This window comes from Takifugu rubripes, chromosome 8 (genome assembly GCF_901000725.2).
Source record: "Takifugu rubripes chromosome 8, fTakRub1.2, whole genome shotgun sequence".
Taxonomy (NCBI): Eukaryota; Metazoa; Chordata; class Actinopteri; order Tetraodontiformes; family Tetraodontidae; genus Takifugu; species Takifugu rubripes.
Genome location: NC_042292.1, coordinates 12,080,911 through 12,099,880, shown reverse-complemented (window position 1 = coordinate 12,099,880; position 18,970 = coordinate 12,080,911). Strand labels below are relative to the sequence as shown.

At 40.5% G+C, this 18,970-nt stretch overlaps 1 protein-coding gene and 1 pseudogene across 1 annotated transcript; both read left to right on the top strand.

The window, feature by feature from the left end:
- The first annotated feature begins 437 nt into the window (after positions 1–437).
- Positions 438–2,038, top strand: LOC105418491 (uncharacterized; annotated as a pseudogene).
- A 7,021-nt stretch (positions 2,039–9,059) lies between these two features.
- On the top strand, positions 9,060–11,172 carry LOC115250836 (uncharacterized). Its single transcript, XM_029841065.1, has 6 exons — positions 9,060–9,313; positions 9,421–10,101; positions 10,609–10,734; positions 10,821–10,864; positions 10,958–11,056; positions 11,164–11,172. Exons 1-6 carry the CDS (start codon positions 9,145–9,147, stop codon positions 11,170–11,172), a joined length of 1,128 nt encoding a protein of 375 aa, XP_029696925.1. The 5' UTR covers positions 9,060–9,144.
- The last annotated feature ends 7,798 nt before the right edge of the window (positions 11,173–18,970 follow it).

Below are 18,970 nucleotides of genomic sequence, written 5' to 3'. Positions count from 1 at the left end.
CATAACAAACTTGCATTAATATATTCTGATGTACACATGATTTTTAGTCTCTTTGCATTGCTCTACTGGACAAGCCTGGGAAATATATAAAGTTGAGAAGTAAAAGGATCATTAGATTATGTTTTGTGAGTTTATGATCTGTGATTTTTGCTAATTATTGCCTGTGAAATGGCTCCTGACCATCCAGTCCTGATACAGATGCATTATGTTTTCCCAAACTGTTACTAAAAATTGACTGTTTAAGTTGCAAGGATCAATGCAAACCCAGATGTGTCATTCTTGGATTCAAACAGAAAGCCTTCGTATGTTTTTTTCATGTAGTTTTCCACGAGTGCGTCTAAAAAAATCAACACATCACAAGGTCTCAGAGAAACTCATACCCTTGTTTCCTTAATAAGACAAACAAAGAAACCGGGTCGGCCAATCACAGCCAGTCAGTAAACTCAGGCTTGAGTGGAGGAAAGGACAAAATTAGTTTCATTCAGCACAGCAACACAATGGTATTTACGTTTGTTTTCTATCTGGTATGTGTGATTGCTGGGAAGATGGGTGAGTGATTTATTATTCTTGTATTATCTATCTAATATGGTGACTCTTAGCACTGGAGCGCTCTCATTTCTATTTTTAATATGGAAAGAAACAAACAACCCTCAAAATAATTCATAGCTTTGTTTGTTCTGTTTTTTCAGGTGAGATGACTGTTCTGATGGTTGATAAAGACAAAAACTTTACAGCAGCTATTGGTGACAGTGTAACTTTGGAATGTTTCATCAGATCTGATTTTGTAGCAAGGTATTATTGGTATAAAGAAATAATGGGAGACTTTCCAAGGCTTATGTCGAGCTTCTATACCTTTGATGAAAGTGCAAAGTTTTATGATGAATTTGTAAAACAATTCACGTTTTGCACTGAATGCAAAGAAAGAAGAAAATCACTTGATGATTACCAATTTACAGCACTCTGATACAGGAACGTACTACTGCGCTAGTAGCTTTTCAGAAAAACTTGAATTCAAAGATGGAATTACAATGATCATAAAGGGTTCAGGTTTGAACATCCCAGTCTTTATCCAGAGACCAGAATATTACTTGAATCAGTCAGAAGGTGCTGTTAGGTTCAACTGCACTGCACATGGCAGAGCCATTGACCAAGAACACGGTGCATACCAGCTGAGAACATCTGAAAAATCTGATCCAGGAGCTCTTTACACATGGAAAAACAACACTTGTTTCTACAGTTTGCCAGCAAACAACCTGGCTGTTGATTGTGCTGTTGTAACATGTGGACACTTTCTAAAGCTACCCCAAAAGCCACCCGGAGCGGAGGGTGAGTCGGTTTCATCTAAGAAATTAAATATGAGACAATGCATCATCTAATCTCTCTGAATCTGCAGATGGTTATCTTAATCTGTATATTCTGAGTGGAGCGTTGGCGTTCACCACCATTCTGGCCAGTTTCATGGCTGTCTTACTGTGCAATATCTACAAGAGCCAAAGCGGCCGCAGTGGAGGTAAAAGTTTTTGTGAACTTAAAGTAAGTAAAACACAATGACACAATTACGGTTTGTTTTGTTTCAGGAAGTACCTTGAGATATTCAGATGATCCTACCACAAATGAAGAGGTACTTGTTATCTATATTAATAAAAACATCCTGATTGCTGCGCATCATATAGGTATTTCCTATTTTCTGTTTCAACAAAAGGGCCACACAAATGAGGATGTTCTCCACTATGCTGCTTTACGGACGAGTATGACCGACAGACCAAAGAGACAGGTGGGAGCCATAAACGAAGAATGTGTGTACAGAAGAGTAAAGCATCATCGCTAAACATGTTTCAGCTTTGGGTGAATGATTATGTACATTGTTGTGTTTAAGAGTTTATTACTTTGTTTCTTAATACTGTTCATATTCTTAATCTGTTCAATGTGTATAAAATACAGTAACTTTTTAAGTGATATGTAATGCTTGATCAACCTATACAAACCTGTCGAGAATGTATTTTTTTCTTAAATAAAGGAGAATATTTTTTAAAAAAAACATGCCAACATAAAGTGATTTCAACTGCCAAGTTTGCATGAATAATATTTTTGCTGTTTAATGTACTTTGGTATACATCACCTGGGCCTGAGTCTCAGCAGCAAACCCGCAAATGTGAGACTCACAAGATAAGATTTCTGAAGAACCTCAGAGCTCTTATCTAAAACACTCGTGAGTGGAAACACATTGTAAGAGCAATTTTAATTTATCGAAACCTCTGAAATATCACTTTTATTTTGGAGACCATGCTACTCTGACTTTTTTTCAGATGATGGGTTTAGGGTTTATTATCTTCTCAACATTACTTGAAATATAAACGAGATGTTCATACAATTAAGACCTGATTCTGCATTCAGGCCTTTAGCTTAAAATGAATGAATCCTGAACAGTCACCATCTCAACAGACATCATCCCACCTGTGTGTGGTACAAATCTGGTAGTCCCATGAAAATGATGTCAGCCATATCTATTACTTAATCGTACACAAATGCAATTGTTAGTGTCTTTGGAGGAGGGTCCACCGGATAGTCGAACCTCGGATTCAGGAGGAGCAATGTGGTTTTCGTCCTGGGCGTGGAACAGTGGACCAGCTCTACACCCTCAGCAGGGTCTTCGAGGGTGCATGGGAGTTTGCCCAACCTGTCCACATGTGTTTTGTGGACTTGGAGAAGGCATTCGACCGTGTCCCTCAGGGGGTCCTGTGGGGGGTCCTCCGAGAGTATGGGGTGTCGGGCCCGCTGATACGGGCTGTCCGCTCCCTGTACGATCGGTGCCAGAGTTTGGTCCGAATTGCTGGCAGTAAGTCGAACTCGTTTCCGGTGAGGGTTGGTCTCCGCCAGGGCTGCCCTTTGTCACCGATCCTGTTCATAATTTTTATGGACAGAATTTCTAGGTGCAGTCATGGTGTTGAGGGGATCCGGTTTGGTGACCTCAGGATCGGGTCTCTGCTTTTTGCAGATGATGTGGTCCTGTTGGCGTCATCGGCCCGTGACCTCCAACTATCACTGGATCGGTTCGCCGCCGCATGTGAAGCGGCTGGGATGAAAATCAGCACCTCCAAATCCGAGGCCATGGTTCTCGACCGGAAAAAGGTGGAGTGCCTTCTCCGGGTCAAGGAGGAGATCCTGCCCCAAGTGGAGGAGTTTAAGTACCTCGGGGTCTTGTTCACGAGTGAGGGAAGAATGGAGCGGGAGATCGACAGGCGGATCGGTGCGGCGTCCGCAGTAATGCGGACTCTGCACCGGTCCGTTGTCGTGAAGAGAGAGCTGAGCCGAAAGGCGAAGCTCTCGATTTACCAGTCGATCTTCGTTCCTACCCTCACCTATGGTCATGATTTATTATCCGACCCCGGATAAGCGGTAGTGGATGGATGGATGGATGGATAGTGTCTTTGGATATCCTTGTAATATTTGGTCTGTGCAGATTTTTTTTTTTTCAAACTTGGAAAAGGAACCTTTAAACATTCTAAAAGGTTCCTGATTAGTGGTTGAGGTGCATGTGGTGTCACATCACAACACATTTGGTGACTTTGGTGCAGAGCGATGTGAAAAGCAATTATAGAAAGTGGAGGTAAGAGTGTGCACTATTGCAGTTCCCACTTTAAGAAACACAACACACAAAAATGGACAATTTAACTCAAGAAGATTCTGTGATTCCAGCTGAGCTCAATAAAATCAATCAAAAAAAAAATCTAATTAGTTTTAGCTCTTACAAGAGGAACTGTGAAAATTGAAGCCAGACATTATCGCATACAGTTCTGCCGATGTTATATTTTACTGCTGCAAACCAAAATGGAAGAAGTTTAGCATAGTTTCTACTTTATGTGGTTTCTTTGTGTTTGTGGTTTCTGTGAAGATTTTTGAACACATAAAAAGTCGTTTATCGTCTTTGTATCATTGTATTAAACAGATGCTCAAAAGTAAATAACATGAAGATCAGTTGCTGTTATGGCCACAAATGAGACTGGAGGGATAAAGCAGGGTTTACGAGGTAAATATGGTCTTGCAAAGCTCTCTTCCTCTCTCTCTCCCTCTCTGTCACACTCTCTTGCAGTTGACCTCTCATGCCTCTGTCTTAGACCATAACTCTGTTTTCGTCTATCCAACATACAGCCTACTCAAGTATGTGAGGACTATGCATTTAGGCTAAAGCAGCCACCGCTAGGAAACTGTTGCCCCACCAGGTAATGCAGTATAATTCCCAACCAGATGTTGGGTCCATGCACAGAACTCGCTCATCTCAACCCCGTTACGATCCAAGTCTTTTATGTCAAATATTCAGTTTCTGGCCAGTTCATCATATGACCAGTTACACACCTGATATGTTGCCCTGATGATGTGAATGCACTACGGGAGCACTGTTTTACCCTCAGATATAATGTAATTTGTGTTGTTCTTGAGGTCATTCTTGACAGACATTCAGTTTTGAGGAACACACACAAGCACATATTTATATATATACTGTATATACACACATACATATACATATTTATATACACACACATACATATATACCTAATTAATGTTTTTGTTAAATCTCTTTTCTCTATTTCAAATGAAAAAAATAAAGATGAGTTGTTCCCCACCAACACCTGTGTTGATGTGTAAACATCCTGCAGCCAACTGAGTTGAAAGAAAATCATTTTCTCACTTTGTGTCTGAGCTCCTGCTCTGATCAAGCTCACTCGCATCAAGTTCATCATGGTGGTTTTATCGGCTCTCGTACAGGATGTCAAAACGGGTTTTGACCCAGATGGTCTTTGTTGGCTCTGACGTTTTCAAGGCTTTTGTGTTTTACATGTCTCCCACAAAGGAAGAGGGCGGTGCAAGTGTTTGTAAGGTCACCTCATGAGTGTATTTAATTTTTGTATTTTTCTCAGTCTGTACAAAATAAATTAACTGGAAAAGTTCTTGTGTGTCATCGGTTTAGGGTAAGATGTCTCCTCAAATGTTTCTAATTCTGCCTGTAAGAAAATCCCATTTTTCCACAGTTACATGACATTTGAATCTCCACCATACAACTTGAGTACAACAAGCAATCGTTGCTGCTGATACCTGCTGCAGTCTCTGTCTATTTAACTAATTTGTGGCTGCAGTAGACAACTGTTCAAACAGCATTTCCTTTGTAATGCAGGTCTTTGTTGCCACAGTTGCATGTCAGCCAACAAATCTGCATAGCTGTTCTTTGAAAGGTAGCTAACTGCACACAAATATTGAGCACGTGAGCAAAGAGTGAAAATAATTCTGCAAATAAAGCGTAGAAGTGTACAAAGAAGTTAACAGACTAGTTTAAGCTGATCTCCTTTTCCTTTGTGCGACTAACCTCCTGCTGTCAAGCTGCATGACTCAGGAAGTGTGATCTGAACACAGCTTTGACAATTCAAGCACATACAGACCACAATCACGGTGTGCTTCATTTGAACGCAGTAACCTCTCTGCTGGTGCTGCATCCAAAACGTAAACTGACAAATGTAACATATCGCTTCAAATGTGAATGCTGCGCATATTCTGATCTTTTTACTGAATTCCCAATTAATTCTCTAGCCCACAAATCAAACATGTTCAGAGTGAGCACATGCTCAGGCTGCGTCCTGAGCCCTCCTCTCATCAGTTTCTGCAGGTGCTGACACCACGGTAACTTATCGCTAGACTATTTTGAAAGAATCATATGACCTGGTAAATAAATTAATTATTATTAAACTAACCTTTTCTCCGGTTTTTTACTGTGTTATTAACAGAGCCATGATGGAGGTGACCTCTGTTATGCTGCTGTCGGGTTAAAAAAAAAATCCCATTAATGATGGAACTCAGTATCAATTATAAAACTAAGAGGAAATGTAAACTATATATCAAAGTTAAATCAAAGGAAATTAAGTTAATTTAACTTTTTGGATACATTTTTTCCGAGGATGTGGAAATGGGTCTCTTTAACAAAAACAACTCAGTGTCCATAAAGACAATCTATAAATATTCTGCATGTTGAGCATGAATGTTACGTCTCACATTTACTTTTCACTGCTGCGGTGAAGGTGGCGCAAACCTCAGAGTTAAAGTTTCCATTAGTAGAAAAACAAGTCAGAAGTTGAATACAGGAAGGGCAGCCTGCTCGAGTCTTGCTTGAAAATTGACATAAATAAAAAAATGTTTTTCAGTTTAGATCCACATCAAATGTACTCAACTCTAATAAGAGGCAATGTGGTTGTGGTTAGGTGTCGCAAACCACCACAAAGACAGACACTTTATCAGATCTGTACAAGGAAGGTTCAGGAATTTTGGTCTTTGGGAGTGGAGTTCTCGTGTCACCTTTGTTTTTTTCTGGATAGATGACTTTGTCCCACAGTCCAAAGGTTTTATGAGATTAATTTTGATGGGACAAAATTGGGCCTATATGGTGTCCATAGTTTGGGATCGACGTCAGCAGCTTTGCTATCTAAAGCTAGTAAAGTATGAGATAGTAAAGTATGTCATCAAAGATGGGGTCAAAGACGGGGTCTTGTTCACGAGTGAGGGAAGAATGGAGCGGGAGATCAACAGGCGGATCGGTGCGGCGTCCACAGTAATGCGGACTCTGCACCGGTCCGTAGTGGTGAAGATCGATTTACCGGTCGATCTTCGTTCCTACCCTCACCTATGGTCATGAGCTTTGGGTAATGACCGAAAGAACAAGATCACGGGTACAAGCGGCTGAAATGAGCTTCCTCCGTAGGGTGGCTGGGCTCTCCCTTAGAGATAGGGTGAGAAGCTCTGCCATCCGGGAGGAGCTCGGAGTAGAGTCGCTGCTCCTCCGCGTTGAGAGGAGCCAGATGGGGTGGCTTGGGCATCTAGTCAGGATGCCCCCTGGACGCCTCCCTGGTGAGGTGTTCAGGGCATGTCCCTCCGGTAGGAGACCCCCGGGGAGACCCAGGACACGTTGGAGAGACTATGTCTCTCGACTGGCCTGGGAACGCCTGGAGATCCCTCCGGATGAGCTGGAGGAGGTAGCTGGGGAGAGGGAAGTCTGGGTTTCTCTCCTTAGGCTGCTGCCCCCGCGACCCGACCCGGATAAGCGGCAGAGAATGGATGGATGGATCAAAGATGGTGATGCTGATATTTCACCTACGCCTGTTATATTTAAATTCAAAAGCAAAGGTTCTACTGTATCATTTCAACGGAACAGAATGGCTATGATTTCATTTGTGTTAAACAGTTAGTGTGAAATGTTTCCCAATCAGGACAAACAATACTATACTTTACTATATTTTTTAGCTGTTTCTTGTAAATGTACATATTGCATGACACAACCCCATCAGTGTGGCTACCAGTAAAAGATTAGCTCTCAGTCTAACGAGCTTTAACGTGTGCTTTGTCTGTGTGGCTGCTGACAGGAAGTCTACGCAGAGTTTCTGTTCAAAGCTGACCACAAAGAAGTAACAACCAAATATATTCCATTGTAGCGGCGTTCTCTTAAGAAAGGTTCTGTTGTGATCAGTCCAGTTAATTTCACAAGAGAAGAGGATCATGATCAACTACAACATAGCAGGATTCAACTGTTTCATCCAAATTTGTGCAGCAAGAGAGTGGTTTCATGCATGTTGGCTAATGTTGGCAAGATGAAATTTGGACGATATATTATTATTGTAATGGTTCATGTGGAATTCATTGTTAAGAATATTCAGAGGATCCCATCAACCAGCAATTAAAGCAATGGGGGCACAATTTTTTGTTGTAAGAGCAAAATCAACCCCTCTTTCAAACATTTTCCAGTTATGGTGAATAAAGGTGTGCTTATCTCTCTTGTGTTGCTAATTAAGTAGACCCCTCCCCCCCTTTTAAGCCAAATTCAAGAACTTTAACCCAGAAGCCAGGTGGTTTAAGAAATTGTTCGTAAGAAATTGCTTTTGACGTAATCTTCATCGTGTGGACTTGAGCTTGTTCGACAAGGTGCGAGCCACTCAGCACGTGTTCATGGTTTCCAAACAAGGGCAGTCAGTGTCACTTCTTGCTAGCCAATCAAATGAACTTTTTTCATGAATAGTGAATATATGGAGGATCTCAGCTCTGTTGCTCTGACTTTCCTGTTTTGAATTGTACCTATCTGGGCATTCATTCAGGGTGTCGTGGCATGATCAACTTTTGGCTCATCACTAGTTCTCCACTGGGGTCACCCAAGGATCGGTGCCGGGGCTGCTGCTCTTTGCCATATACGCAACATTGCTCAGGCAAATCATCCCATGGTCTCCCATGGTCTTTTATACCACTGCTTTCCACATGGCACCCAGTTCGGTGTCTCATTTTCCCCAGACTAACCCTCAGGCTCAGACTAGATCTCACCATGTCTCTCAGACATATCCGCATGGATGCAGGGCCACCACCTTCAACTTAACCATGGTGAAAATGAGCTCCTTCTTTCCTTGGCAAAACTATCCATTCATCAAAACATAGATCACAAAATTGGCCCCTGCCTGTTATCGAGGCTGTTTGAAACCTTGGAGTCATGATTGTTGACCATCTGAGGTTTTGTGATCATGTAGCATCAGTCTCCCTGTCATCCCGTCACTTTGCCGTATCCAACCTCAGAAAAGCCAGGCCATTAAACCTACAAATGCTGATACAAGTCATGGTGATCTCCCATATTTCCACCAATTCAGATAGTCCAACGAAAGCAGGCCCATGCCACCTCACTGCTGATGGAGGTCTACTGTACCTGCCCACATTAAGATCATGTCATTCATGCTGACCGACAGACTAATACCTGAAACTGCTCCCTCTTACGTGAACAATCTTGTTTGAGCCCATGCTACCCCTCGTTGCTGCATCATTTTCCAAAAGCTGTCTGTCATAATAATTAGTGAGCATTCACTGGATGCATTACTGCAACATGAAAAAAATAAAAAAGAATGATTGCTGGTTGGTTGGTTGGCTGGTTGGTTGCTTGGTTGGTTGTTGTTGATTGGTTAGAAATGATGCACATTATAACTCAACTCAAATTGAATTCTATTTATATATGAAGCAAAATCCTATTCTTAAGGTAATCCAAAGTTTTTTCTTGTGGGTTTTTTTAACCTTTAAATCTTCCTTTAATTTCCCCAACATCAATTTTATCAAGCAAATCTGACATTACAAGTGATCATGTTTCCTGTATCTCACACCCTCGAGTCATCTCCGGCTGCCCAATCACATACAAGTGCAGCATTTATCAGTTTAAAAAGGACCAGTCTTCTCTTCACTCAGCCCAAAACCTGGAGCAAGATGACATCTGCAAAGTTGATTTTCTGGCTGATATGTTTGGAGAAATTTGGTGAGGATTTCTTTTTTGTTTGTATTTTGTTTATCTATGGCATCATTTGCAAAATTCTAGATTTAAACATTAAACGGTGTTCATTTCTAATTGTATTTTGTTTTTAGCTCATACAGCTACAATGGAATTTTCTCCATCTTTGAATTGGAAGACCAATTATATCTTGGTCAAACCTGGACAGAACCTGACTTTGCCGTGTCTTCACAGAAGTGATGTTTCTACCAAGATCTCTTGGTTTAAAGAAACTCTGGGAGAGAAGCCGATTCTGCTCTTTATGTACTGGGTAACAACTGAATATTGTAGATGTGCTAATGACTCCAATCCACGTTTCCAACTACATGCTGGTAAAAAAGGAACTAATCTGACAATAACAGATTTGAAGTTATCAGACTCAGCCACCTATTACTGTGTAAATCAGTATTTAAATGTATTTGACTTTACAGAAGGTCATAATGTCATTGTAGAGGGTTCAGGGTTGACCATAGATCAGTCAGCATCACATTCTATCCAAGCAGAAGGTTCTGTGACGCTGAATTGTACAGTACATACTGGGTGGACTTGTGATGGGGATCACACTGTTTACTGGTTCAGAAACTCTGGACAATCTCAACTGCGACTCATGTACAGCCATACAGGCAGGAATAAGCAGTGTGAGAGGAAAACCAACACCTGTTTCTACAGCTTCTCCATGAAGAACCTGAACACTTCTCAGACTGGGACCTACTATTGTGCTGTTGCAGCATGTGGACACATTCTGTTTGGAAATGGAACCAAGCTGATGTGTGGGGGTGAGTGCTCTAATTTTGTGCAGATTATTTTCTGTATATTGTAGAAAAAAATTACATATTATCTAGTTTTAAAAATATTAAGCCCGCATCCAGTAATTTATTTAATTGTCTATAAAAAGGTTATCCTAATTAGCTCTGTTCAGTTGGTTTATATATAGTGTTTTATCGAAAAGATTTACCAGTTCAAACAGATATGGCCTAAATAACCCCCAATTCTCTGTTTACACAGAGCTTTCAGTATCTAAAATGAGGAGAAACATAATATTTGTGGTCAAAGTATCACTTTAACTCATTCCTTGTTATGTCAGTATAGGTTCTGCTTCTACAGTATATTGTTACTTTATAAAATAATTTGTGACTGGCGATGTCTATTGTCTCCCTGAATTACACAGTAATGACATCATAACTAGCTTAATATAAAGTGAGAGGACAAATTTGTTGAAATACTTAAATGATTATCTGAAACGGCATCGCGGATATCACAATTTCTGATGCATCTCGTTACAGATGAAGGAAACCATCTTGTTTTGGTGTATTTCCTCAGTGCGGCCTGGATATTTACCATCATTGTGGTTGTTTTATTATCCATTTCAGTTTTTATGACAAAGAGGAAAAACAGTCATCACTCTCTGGGTAACTGATGTAATATATTTTGAATATTCTTAAAGGTTAACTGGGAAAATTACTTTAAAAAAATGTCTTCCTGTGTTTTAAAACAGACTCTCAATCAAGAGTCCAAGCTTCATCCAGAGCAAATGCAGAGGTGGAGACAATTTTGATTTTTTTTTTTTAAGTTTATATGTATAAATAATCCTTATTTACACACACTAACTTACCCTTTATCACATATCTCCAGGGCTACCAAGAGGAAAACAACCTCCATTATGCAGCTTTGAGGAACAACCAGCCCAACAGATCAATGCAGAACAGACAGAATGAATGTGTGTACTCTGCTGTGAGGCTGTAGATGTCTTGTTGTCATTGCAGCTTAACACAGGACCTAATTAAGTATTTTGTATTTACTCATACCGGTTTTACATTTTCAATTGTATCATTTATCAGTCTCGATGAGGCAAAGTTTTCCTAATAAAGTTGTTTTTTTCTGGCCATGTCGACAAATGATAGATTACCTCCATATATTTATATTCATTTTATGAAGACAAAGCTTGTATCGTGCTGTTGCAGTCCTTAATTTGTGAAGTCAAAAGCTGCAACAATGGTTTTCACAAGCATTCATATCCATCGGACTATTAAGTTGACCAAAACACCCACTGGATGAGACAAATGCTCCATTATGTGATCATGACCATGTAAACAGCAGCAGGCTATGTCTTGGATACATAGAAATGCTAAGGCAGGGGCAGTATTATCCAAAGGGTTGGCGTACTCCTGCTGTGTCCACCGTGGTCTCTCTCCCCGGAACAATTTTTCCCAGGAACGATTTTTGCTTATTTGGGATCCAATTTGCCAGCAGTTTAGAAAATGTTTAGCTATCTTTGTTGACCTCTTTTTTGTAAAACTTGGGGCATAAAGACTAACAAAACAGATAACAAAATTGAACACAATACAAATATTAATTTTTGATTTAATTAAAAATTATTACCTGCTCAAGATTCCCAATACAACTGAAACCTTGACATCTGTCTGCTGCTTTTTGAATCTGCAGACCTTGGTTAGCTTCCTAATTGGTGCATCAGCATTCAGCATGATGAAAAGCAGTCACAGCTGCCATTGTTAAGATATAATCAATTAAAATTTTATTTTGCAACAAAAGACCTTCAACAGTTTTATTAGAATTGTGAAAAAACTGGCAAATGGATTTTTGTCCATCCCTCTATCAGTCTTCGACTTCTTTATCTCTTTTTAGAGGACAGGTGGCCGCTTATCCCACTTCTAACTCACAAAGACAAACAACTGTTCATTCCCTCATTCACTTCTAATGTCAATGCACATGGACACGGGGAGAACAGGCAAACTCTGCACAAAAAAACCCCCCTGACTGCAGGAACCTTCTTGCTTTGTGGCAGCTATTTTAGCCCCTACATAACCATGCCACCCCTGTGTCAGTTCACCTCATGTGTGTCTCCCCTTGTGTTGTGCCACTTTCATCATGTTGCAATTACTGATCACAAAGTGCCATAATCGTAAAGCAAAATCTTTACAAATATTATTATTTACCGTATTTTCACTGTAATAAAAGGCGCAGTCTCAGTTGCGGGTGCTATTTCTGTATTTAAAACATACATTTAGGCGCACCGTATTATTAGGCGTATGCTAAAACATACAGTAAAAAATGACAACGGAAGTAAAACGGTGAGTTTCGATACATTTAAAAAAAAACTGGCAAATGGATTTTGAACAAAATATTAATTCTTCCGCCACAAAACCATCAAGGTTTTCATCGTCTGTATCTGAATTAAACAGCTGCACTATTTCAATGTCCAACATCCCGAATTCCTCTTCTTCATCATCTGAATCAGACTCACCAACCGGTTCCGCTTCAGCGTTGATTTTGTTAAAGCTCTTCCAATACATGAAGACGGTATCATAGCCCATGCGACTACAATCCACCCGCATATGGTGGCATAACTTGCCCGCCGCTGCCTCATAGTCTTTGTGAAGGAGTGTTTGCCTTCCATCATCCAGCGCTCTGTCCATTTCCGTGGCAGCCAAAAACCACGGTGAACGACGACTTCTCGTGCCCCGTTGTGCATATCGCCACCGTGCTGTTCCCTTTTTTCTCCACTGTGTGGGTCAAAGGGATGTCGAAAGTCAGAGGGATCTCCTCCATGTTGGTGATGTGGCTGGGCGCGGTTATCTTGTCGCGGCAGTAGGTGCGGAAGATGGCCGCCCTCTCTTGGTAATCCGCGGGCAGCCGCTGCGCAACAGTTGTCCTCGCGCGTATGGAGAGATGCCGCCTCCTCATAAAGCGAAAACACTAAGATTGCTCGATTGCCATTTTCAGCCGCATATTTAATGTCCTGCAGTTTAAAGTAAGCCTCATTCATACACGTCTCGCTTGACCGGCGCCATTTTAGGGGATCCTTATGCGTAGGTGTGCCGCTAATCGATTGGCGGAGCGTTTACCGTAGTGCACCCACCAAAGGCGAACTGCAGATTTTGGAACTCAGTCCACACACAAGGCGCACCATATTATAAGGCGCACCGTCAATTTTTGAGAAAATCTCAGTGTTTTAGGTGCGCCTTATAGTCATAATACGGTACTTGTAGAACTTCACAGCCTCCACCTCAACTCTTTCTCTAAGAGCTGGTCATAGTTTTGGTCTAGACATCCCAAAGTCAGTGACTAGTTACTTTGTCTTTGAGGCGTTGAGGTGTATATGGTTCATGTGGCTCCAGGCATTCCATGAACAGGCTCCTACGCTCCATCTGATTGTTGTTACTCCATCTCTTTGTTGTCCCTGATGCATCCCACAATGGCTGTGTCATCGACAAACTTCTAAATTTGGCACAGCTCAAAGTTGTAGTAAAAGTCTAATGTGTACAGGGTTAATAGTAGAGGGCCCAGCACTGTGCCCTGGGGTGCTCTTGTGCTGCTAATCACAGTGTCTTTCAGGCTGGTATACCGTGGCCTGAGAGAACCAGGGATCCAGGTCCACTACTATCATGCTAAGTTTGTCCCGTGCTGTGGTGTGAGGTGAGTTTCACTGGTCAGAAGACATTCAGCTCCCTGGGAGGATTCTTCTTAAGAACTGGGATGATGCATGTCTTCCACAATGTCTTTACACATTAACATACATATACCTGCATCCCCCCCCATGCACACAACCTCACAAAACAACAAACATTTGTATACTTGCACATACTTGAACAATCATTGTCTGTACCTTCCATTGCACCACATGATCAATTTGCCATTTAAATCGAATTGATCCAGTGGCCATATGTTTAGTCTGTTCCTAATAGACCCCCAGTTTACAACATTCAAAACCAGCAAAAGTTAGGCTTGATATTTAGCTGAAAATTAATTCAAACTGGCCACTCGGCCATGCTCAATTTATAATGTGTGTTCTGCTGTTGTAGTTTTATTTTGTAGAGAAATATTTTAAAACTTGTAACAATACGAAAATGTTTTAGAATGTGTGCGTCAGAATAACACTCAAAGGTTATAAGAAATTAATTAGAAGCCCAAGGGCTTAACTTGCAAGACCACAGAAGTCTAACACTGAGAAATATCTTGTATCCATTGGCTACCTCATCAGTATAATCTATACAGCCACATCATCAGACTACGGCATAGGATGTTGCACAACATAAAACAATTTAAGGAACACCTCAAATATTGACATACGGGAATGTGATGTTATTGATTGATCTTTGTAAAAATATGTTTCATAGATTAAAGACTTTTTTATTTGTGTAGTGACACCAGTCTGAGTTTGGGGTGATGTTAATTTCACATGAAGTCAAACATAACTATACTATTGCAAACAGGTACCTCTATGATACCATCACGTCAGGACCAATGTAATCACTGTGGGTATACCATGCTGTTGATATAAGGTCACACACGAATCACATTGTAATTTAGTGTGAAAAAAGCTTGAAAAGTAAATGACATGTGCTTTGAACAGAAAGTAGAAGTGTCTGCAGAAGCGGGAATTCAAGATACAAAAAAAAGGCACAGCATGGAGAAGGATGTATATATCAAGGCTTTCTTCATTAATTTGAAGTAAAAACACAACAGCCCTCCCCCCATGACACAAGCGATTATAAACGCCTAAAGGAACGTGGTCAAACAAGTGTTTCATGAAACTAATTACTGAGCATTTACTTGAACCACTGGATCTTTGTCTTGCCATGAACTAGTCCAGCGTGCACTTCCTGCCCAAATGTAGCAAGCCTATGCACCAGCACTCGCACCAATTAAGTGAGAAATGACAGAAAATGGATCGCTAAACGTATTAGTTCTCTCTGGCAAATCTTTCACCTTTATCGGCCAGATTACATGTGATCGTGTTTCCTGTATGTCACACCCTCAAGTCATCTCTGACTGCCCAATCAGACACAGACACAAACTCTGCATTTATCAGTGTACAAAGAACCAGTCTTCTCTTCACTCTGCCCAACACTTGGAGCAAGATGGCGTCTGCAAAGTTTGTTTTCTGTCTGATGTGCTTAGAGAAAATTGGTGAGGTGAATATACAGTATGTATATATTATTAATTGCACATTTTCTTATTAATTTCTTAATAATATTAATCTTCCTCCTTTTGTGCTTGTTTAATTTTCTCTTAAACAGCTACAAGGGAATTTTCTCCATCTTTGATTTGGAAGACCAATTTTATCTTGGTCAAACCTGGAGAGAACCTGACTTTGCCGTGTCTTCACAGAGATGATGTTTCTACCAAGATCTCTTTGTTTGAACAAATTCTGGGAGAGAGGCCGAGGCTGATCTGTACGTACTGGATATCAAGTAAACTTTGGATATTTGTGAATGACTTCAAAACCAATCCACATTTCTAAATATATCCTGGTAACAAAGGAACTAATCTGACAATAACAGATTTGAAGTTATCAGACTCAGCCACCTATTATTGTGTAAATCAGTATTTAAATGTATTTGACTTTACAGAAGGTCATAATGTCATTGTAGAGGGTTCAGGGTTGACTATAGATCAGTCAGCATCACATTCTATCCAAGCAGAAGGTTCTGTGATGCTCAATTGTACAGTACATACTGGGTGGACTTGTGATGGGGATCACACTGTTTACTGGTTCAGAAACTCTGGACAATCTCAACTGGGACTCATGTACAGCCATACAGGCAGGAACAAGCAGTGTGAGAGGAAAACCAACACCTGTTTCCACAGCATCTCCATGAAGAACCTGAACACTTCTCAGACTGGGACCTACTATTGTGCTGTTGCAGCATGTGGACACATTCTGTTTGGAAATGGAACCAAGCTGGTGTGTGGGGGTGAGTGTGTTTGAAATCATTTTATTCAAAAGGTTTATACAAGTTGTTAAAGTGCTACATATTTTTGTGCAGATTATTTTATATATATTGTAGAAATAATTTACATAATATCCAGTTTAAAAAAAAATTAAGCCAGAATCCACTAATTTATTTTATTGTCCATAGAAAGGTTACCCCAGTTAGCAATGTTCAGTTCGTTTCAAAATATATAGCGATTGATAGAAAAATTAACCTTATGTTTAAACAGATATGGCCTAAATATCCCCTGATTCTCTGTTATATGGAGCTTTTAGTTTCTAAAATGTGGAGTAAATGTAACATTTATAGCCCATTTTAAATTTTACATGGAGATGGAACCAAACAGGTCTTTGAGGGTGAATTACCTTCTATGTTCATGACTCCGGTATTCTGAGTTTCGACTGTTATGACTTTAACTTGGATTCAGGAATTTGAATTGATTATTTGATTTGTTCATATATAAGACAAACTTTTTTTACCTAAATATTGACACTGCAGAATTATAATTCTGACTTCATTATCAATAACTTATCTTTGAATCACATTCATACCATGACTTAAATTGAACTCAAATTAAACAGAATTTGCTTATTTGACCTGGGCACAGATAAACGGGAGGGGTTTTTTTGTTACGTATTTACTGGTTTGTTGAAAAATATGAGCACACTAACATGAAGACTGTCTCAAAAATGCTGTCACGAATGCATACAAATTATATTTAACTTAAATGTGTTATGGGAAGTCAAGGAGGCCTGGACCCAGATGCAGAGTAGCAGATACGGCTCTTTATTGATAACAAAAAGGTGCAAGACGCAGGAATCAATCAAAGTAGCAACGGAAACAACTCTAGCAAAGTAACAACAGAAAATCTACGAAGTAAAAATCACCATAAAAGGGAAAAACCGTCGAGAAAAAGTACAAACAAAGACGCAGTGACGAGGCACTGGAACAAACTCACACGCTGGAAGTAAACACAGAAAACAGGAGGCAAAAAACTGGAGATCACAGAGGGTGGGAGCAAGACGCTGTGGCAAAACAACAATTCAGCACCAGAGGCCGAGAGGGGAGTTTAAGTAGCCGCTGAATTAAGGTAATGCGCTGCAGGTGCGCCAGAGGCTCAGCGCTCATCAGAGTTCGGCCCGTCCCTGCCTGCCGATCCTGCAGGTGGGGGGAGGAGGCGAGAAACCCGAGCCACAACAAAATGGTTCTCATCTCTCAAATAATAAAAGTCAACAAAGTCACAAAAATGAAAAAAGAAATGAGCATGGCAAGCCACTAGTTTTACCAGGTCTGGTTTTTGGCAAATCTGGCTCCTAGCACAAAAGTCTTTGTTCTTTACATTACATGTTTCAAAGCAGTGTGACATGTTCACAGTGACTGTAGAGAGGTGACTCCTCAGCGAAAAGGTGCAATTTATGATAAGTTTTATTCCTGATAATTTCTGAGTTGCAAATACCTGAACAAAAGCTTTGTGTGGAAATATTGTAGTCAAACTAGGAATTTGACAATGATAACTTGGATTTAGATTATGAACCTCAAAAACAATTCTTTAATTGGCTTAAACTTAAAATAAAAGGCCATTCCACCTCAACTCATTGGTTTCAGAGCCTGGGTACTTGAGAAAAACTTATTCAACAGAACTGGTGGTTGGAGTAAATCGCTAACTGTACTTGTTCAAGCTCTACTGCCTGTTCTTCTTCACCATGGAACTGAAACCTTGACCTCTGTCTGCTGCTGTGTTCATCTACAGATGATAAATACTCTCAGTTCTCAGTTTACTTCCTGTGTGGTGCATCATCATTCAGCACCTTTCTGGTAGAGTATCTGGCTTTCTCGGTGTGCATGATGAACAGTCACAGCTGCAATTATAAAGGTATGATTAATTACACTTCTGGGCTTATTTTAGAGGGTAATTTTACATGTCTGACATTCCATTTTATTTTTCAGAATTGCAAGTAAGACTCTCACCTCTGTCCAAACCAAAGGTATTTTCTATTAGTCAGAATAAAGTCGTTCATTAAATATTCAAAATGCACTGAGTTCATTGTTGTCATTTACAGGGTCGTCCAGATGCAGATGGTTCTGTTTTGTGGAAGAAGAAGATGAACAGAGAACATACCTGGACTGAATGTGTTTACTTCAGTGTAAAGCAGTAGAATAGAAACATGACCATTTTCAACAATTTTAGATATCCTGTAGTTTCAGAAAACTCACAAAATAGAAAAAGGCTCTTCTGTGGTTGATTTATAGATATTTGATTCATTGTGTACATTCTACATTGTTCAGGATGATCAGGATCCTTGGTACAATAAAGGAGGAAATAACCAACACACACTTGATTGTCTTGTCCTCCAACGACCAACGAATTATGGTGGAGAAGCTTAAGTGTCCTCAACATCCCAGAATCTGTTTTGTCTTAATTTGCCCCTCATAAGGCCTCCAATGGGAAAGGGGTAATAGGTGGAGGGCCAGATAAAGCACAGATCTCAAAGACATTATCAATTAGGAACAGCATGTCCCACTTAGTGACCAGGGGGCCTAGGCCTGTGTTTGGAGCACATTTGTGTGCGACCAATGGCTGGGACTTTGTCTATGGGCCCAGATCGTCCAAACATGAAACAGAGACATGAGTCTGTCTTGCAGCAGGGTCTGGGGCCATATGCATTAGGTGATAGGCCATGGCAGGGACACACAAGGATAAAAAGGAGCTCAAGGAAATCCTCAGCAGAAAGAAAAGTTCCTTTTTCACATGCTCTTATTCTGAGAAGAAGGAAGTCAATAGAGAAGTTAAGCATGACATGAAAGCAGCCAAGCTATCGTACAAAACCACCCCTTTTACACATGGTCCTGCTGTATCTGCTGTCAGTATCTGCCACAGGCTGTATCTCCCAGGGCTTTATTTCCCCAGGTT

What these genes read in the sequence shown, in the direction of transcription:
- LOC115250836 (XM_029841065.1), top strand. Translation starts at nt 9,145, where the DNA reads ATGTTTCCTGTATCTCACACCCTCGAGTCATCTCCGGCTGCCCAATCA. An exon ending in GATATGTTTGGAGAAATTTG is followed by an intron (nt 9,314 to 9,420) that starts GTGAGGATTTCT and finishes TTTTGTTTTTAG; the next exon opens with CTCATACAGCTACAATGGAA. An exon ending in CATCCAGAGCAAATGCAGAG is followed by an intron (nt 10,865 to 10,957) that starts GTGGAGACAATT and finishes ACATATCTCCAG; the next exon opens with GGCTACCAAGAGGAAAACAA.